The 3560-nt window shown below is 40.2% G+C and overlaps 1 protein-coding gene across 1 annotated transcript; it reads right to left on the minus strand.

The window, feature by feature from the left end:
• Positions 1-2136: 2136 nt before the first annotated feature.
• Positions 2137-3271, minus strand: LOC135231791 (olfactory receptor 5G9-like). Its single transcript, XM_064288975.1, has one exon. The coding sequence runs from the start codon at positions 3113-3115 to the stop codon at positions 2174-2176; it is 942 nt and encodes a 313-aa protein (XP_064145045.1). The 5' UTR covers positions 3116-3271; the 3' UTR covers positions 2137-2173.
• Between the last annotated feature and the right edge of the window lie 289 nt (positions 3272-3560).

The following is a 3560-nucleotide window of genomic DNA, read 5'->3' on the forward strand; positions in this document are numbered from 1 at the left end:
TTCCTGGCCAACTGACTAGAAGAGATTCATATTTATGCCTATTCCCAAGAAAGGTGATCCAAACGAATGTGGAAATTATAGAACAATGTCATTAATATCACATGCAAGCAAAATTTTGCTGAAGATCATTCAGAAACGGCTGTAGCAGTATATTGACAGAGAACTGCCAGAAATTCAGGCCAGTTTCAGCAGAGGACATGGAACCAGGAATATCATTGCTGATGTCAGATGGATCCCGGCTGAAAGCAGTGAATACCAGAAGGATGTTTACCTGTGTTTTATTGACTATACAAAGGCATTCGACTGTGTGGATCATAACAAATTATGAAAAACATTGTGAAGAATGGGAATTCCAGAACACTTAATTGTGCTCATGAGGAAACTTTACATAGATCAAGAGGCAGTTGTTTGGACAGAACAAGGGGATACTGATTGGTTTAAAGTCAGGAAAGGTGTGCGTCAGGGTTGTATTCTTTCACCATACCTATTCAATCTGTATGCTGAGCAGATAATCCAAGAACCTGGGCTATCTGAAGAATGACGGGATATCAGGATTGGAGGAAGACTCATTAACAGCCTGTGTCATGCAGATGACATGATCTTGCTTGCTGAAAGTGAAAAGGACTTGAAGCACTTACTAATGAAAATCAAAGACCACAGCCTTCAGTATGGATTGCACCTCAGCATAAAGAAAACAAAAATCCTCACAACTGGACCAATGAGTAATATCATGATAAACGGAGAAAAGATTGAAGTTGTGGAGGATTTCATTTGACTTGGATCCACAATCAACAGCCATGGAAGCAGCAGTCAAAAAATCAAAAGACGCATTGCATTGGGCAAATCTGCTGCAAAGGACCTCTTTAAAGTGTTGAACAGCAAAGATTTCACCCTGAAGACTAAGGTGCACCTGACCCAAACCATGGTATTTTCAATCACATCATATGCATGTGAAAGCTGGACAATGAATAAAGAAGACCGAAGAAGAATTGACACCTTTGAATTGTGGTGTTGGTGAAGAATATTGAATATTCTATGAACTGCCAAAAAAAATGAACAAATCTGTCTTAGAAGAAGTACAGCCAGAATGCTCCTTAGAAGTAAGGATGGCGAGACTGCGTTTTACATACTTTGGACATGTTGTCAGGAGGGATCAGTCCCTGGAGAAGGACATCATGCTTGGCAGAGTACAGGGTCAGTGGAAAAAAGGAAGACCCTCAACGAGGTGGATTGACACAGTGGCTGCAACAATGAGCTCAAGCATAGCAACGATTGTTAGGATGGCTCAGGACCGGGCAGTGTTTCGTTCTGTTGTGGATAGGGTCACTATAAGTTGGAACCGACTCGAAGGCACCTAATAACAACAACAACAACATCATACACACAATCAATTGCCAACTAAGTGAAGTTCAGGTAATCCTCCAACATCTATCAGAAAATAGAATCCTGAGAAAATTAAGGCTTATCGCATTCTATCAGAAGCTTTTTCAGGTATGAAGTGGATTAGACATGAGTACAAGTTTCTTTATTATTGTGAATGGATCCTGTAGATAACTTCATCAGCCATAGAGTTGAACACAGATCCATCTTCAGTACCTAGTTACATGTAGTCCTTTGCATCAAGGCCACTTCAAAAAATCTGAATGAAAAGGCAGTAGTTACAAGTTTCAAACATTGTGCTCACTAGGTTAAATATTAAAATCCAGCTTTTTTTTTTTCTTTTTTTTAGCGGATTCCCACTGATGGGTGTTAGGTATGACTGAAAACCTAACATGTTGCATTTTGAAACTTCAATGCCAAGAAGTTATCAGAGAAAGAACATTTTATTATTGATAGAATAACAAGAAAATAATAAAATAAAAATTAAAAACAGAAATCAAAGAGTAAAATAAAGCTTTTTAGAAAATAATTGAACTATGAGGTATCTGAGGGAGGAGAAATTAAAAAATACTGTAAGTGTGAATATTGGCACGTTACACAGAAAAGATCACATATAAGACTTAATGAAGCCACATCGATCAACTAAATGAATGAGTAATTGGATGGATAATGAATAAAGGGATGTCAACCAACTCCCAAACACTTGCAAGTGGTCTAGACTCTTAGGAATCCATACAATTAGTCTAATTGTTTTCTTAGTTTTCTCCTGCCAATTTCTTTTCTAGATTGGAATTTAAGCCCTGCAAAACTTCCTCTTAGCAGTAGTTCTATGGATGGCATCTTTAACCTCCTTGTTCCTTAAGCTATAGATAAATGGGTTCAACATGGGGATCACTGCAGTATAAAACACAGACACCACTTTATTGAGATCCAGGGAGAAACTTGCACTAGGCCGAACATAAATAAAGAAAAGAGTACCATACAGGATGGAGACAGCTGTCAGGTGAGAAGAGCAGGTGGAGAAGGCTTTGTGCCTCCCATCAACAGAGCGGATCCTCAAGATGGCAGTGAGGATATAAATGTAGGAAACCAGTATAGTCAAACCACTGAGGACACCCACCACTCCAGCCAGGATGAAAACTACCAACTTATTGAGCTTGGTGTCAGCACATACAAGGGACAGCAAGGGGAACATATCACAGAAGAAATGATTGATGACATTGGGGCCACAAAAAGGGAGACGAAATGCATTTGTTGTATGAGTCATAGTGTTCATGAACCCAATAACATAGGGACCAACCACCAGCTGGACACAGAGTCTCTGGGACATGGCAACTGCATATAATAATGGGTTGCAGATGGCGACATAACGATCATAGGCCATGGATGCCAAGAGAAAGCACTCAGCTGCCACAAAGAGTCCAAAAAACCACTGCTGCAATGCACAGCCCAAGAAAGTTATGGCTTTTCTTCTCATGAAAAAATCAGTCAGCATCTTGGGGCTAACTACTGAGGAGAAGCACATGTCTACAAAGGAGAGATGGCTGAGGAAAAAGTACATGGGTGTGTGGAGGTGGGAATCAATTCGTATCAGAACAATCATACTCAAGTTCCCAGTGACACTGATGATGTAGAAACTCAGAAAGAGCAGGAAGAGGAAGACCTGCAACTGGGGGTCATAATTCAAGCCTGTGAAAAGGAACTCTGTGACCCTCGTGTAGTTTTCATTGGCCATTGACTGGTTCTGGTTCCCACTAGAAGGAAAGCAAAAATTTCACAGCACATTTGGTAAATACTACTTCACAAATGGACACAGCAAAAATATACCAGTACCTGGGAAAGACTTAGGAATGATGTGAGTTAGTCTACCCTCTGTGGCCAATGAAACAGAAGTGAGCTACACACTGGTGCAAAATGGCACATCTGAAACTGTAGCATTTTAAGGCTCTGTGGAAATCCATTTTTACACAGAAGAGAAACATAAAGACTAGAAAAGAGAACAGGCTTGCTCAAGGTTCCATTACTAATTATTGGCAGAGATGGTTCTAGAATGGAAGAAAAGAACCACCTATTAGCTAGTAACACCAGTTCAGGGAAGTTTATCTAAGACCAACAATCTACTGGACTGAGTGAGGTGGGAGAGTGAGAGTGAGGCAAAGCTGGAGAGGAAAATGACATCT

This window comes from Loxodonta africana, chromosome 7 (assembly GCF_030014295.1).
Source record: "Loxodonta africana isolate mLoxAfr1 chromosome 7, mLoxAfr1.hap2, whole genome shotgun sequence".
Classification (NCBI taxonomy): Eukaryota; Metazoa; Chordata; class Mammalia; order Proboscidea; family Elephantidae; genus Loxodonta; species Loxodonta africana.

What these genes read in the sequence shown, in the direction of transcription:
- LOC135231791 (XM_064288975.1), bottom strand. Translation starts at nt 3,115, where the DNA reads ATGGCCAATGAAAACTACACGAGGGTCACAGAGTTCCTTTTCACAGGC.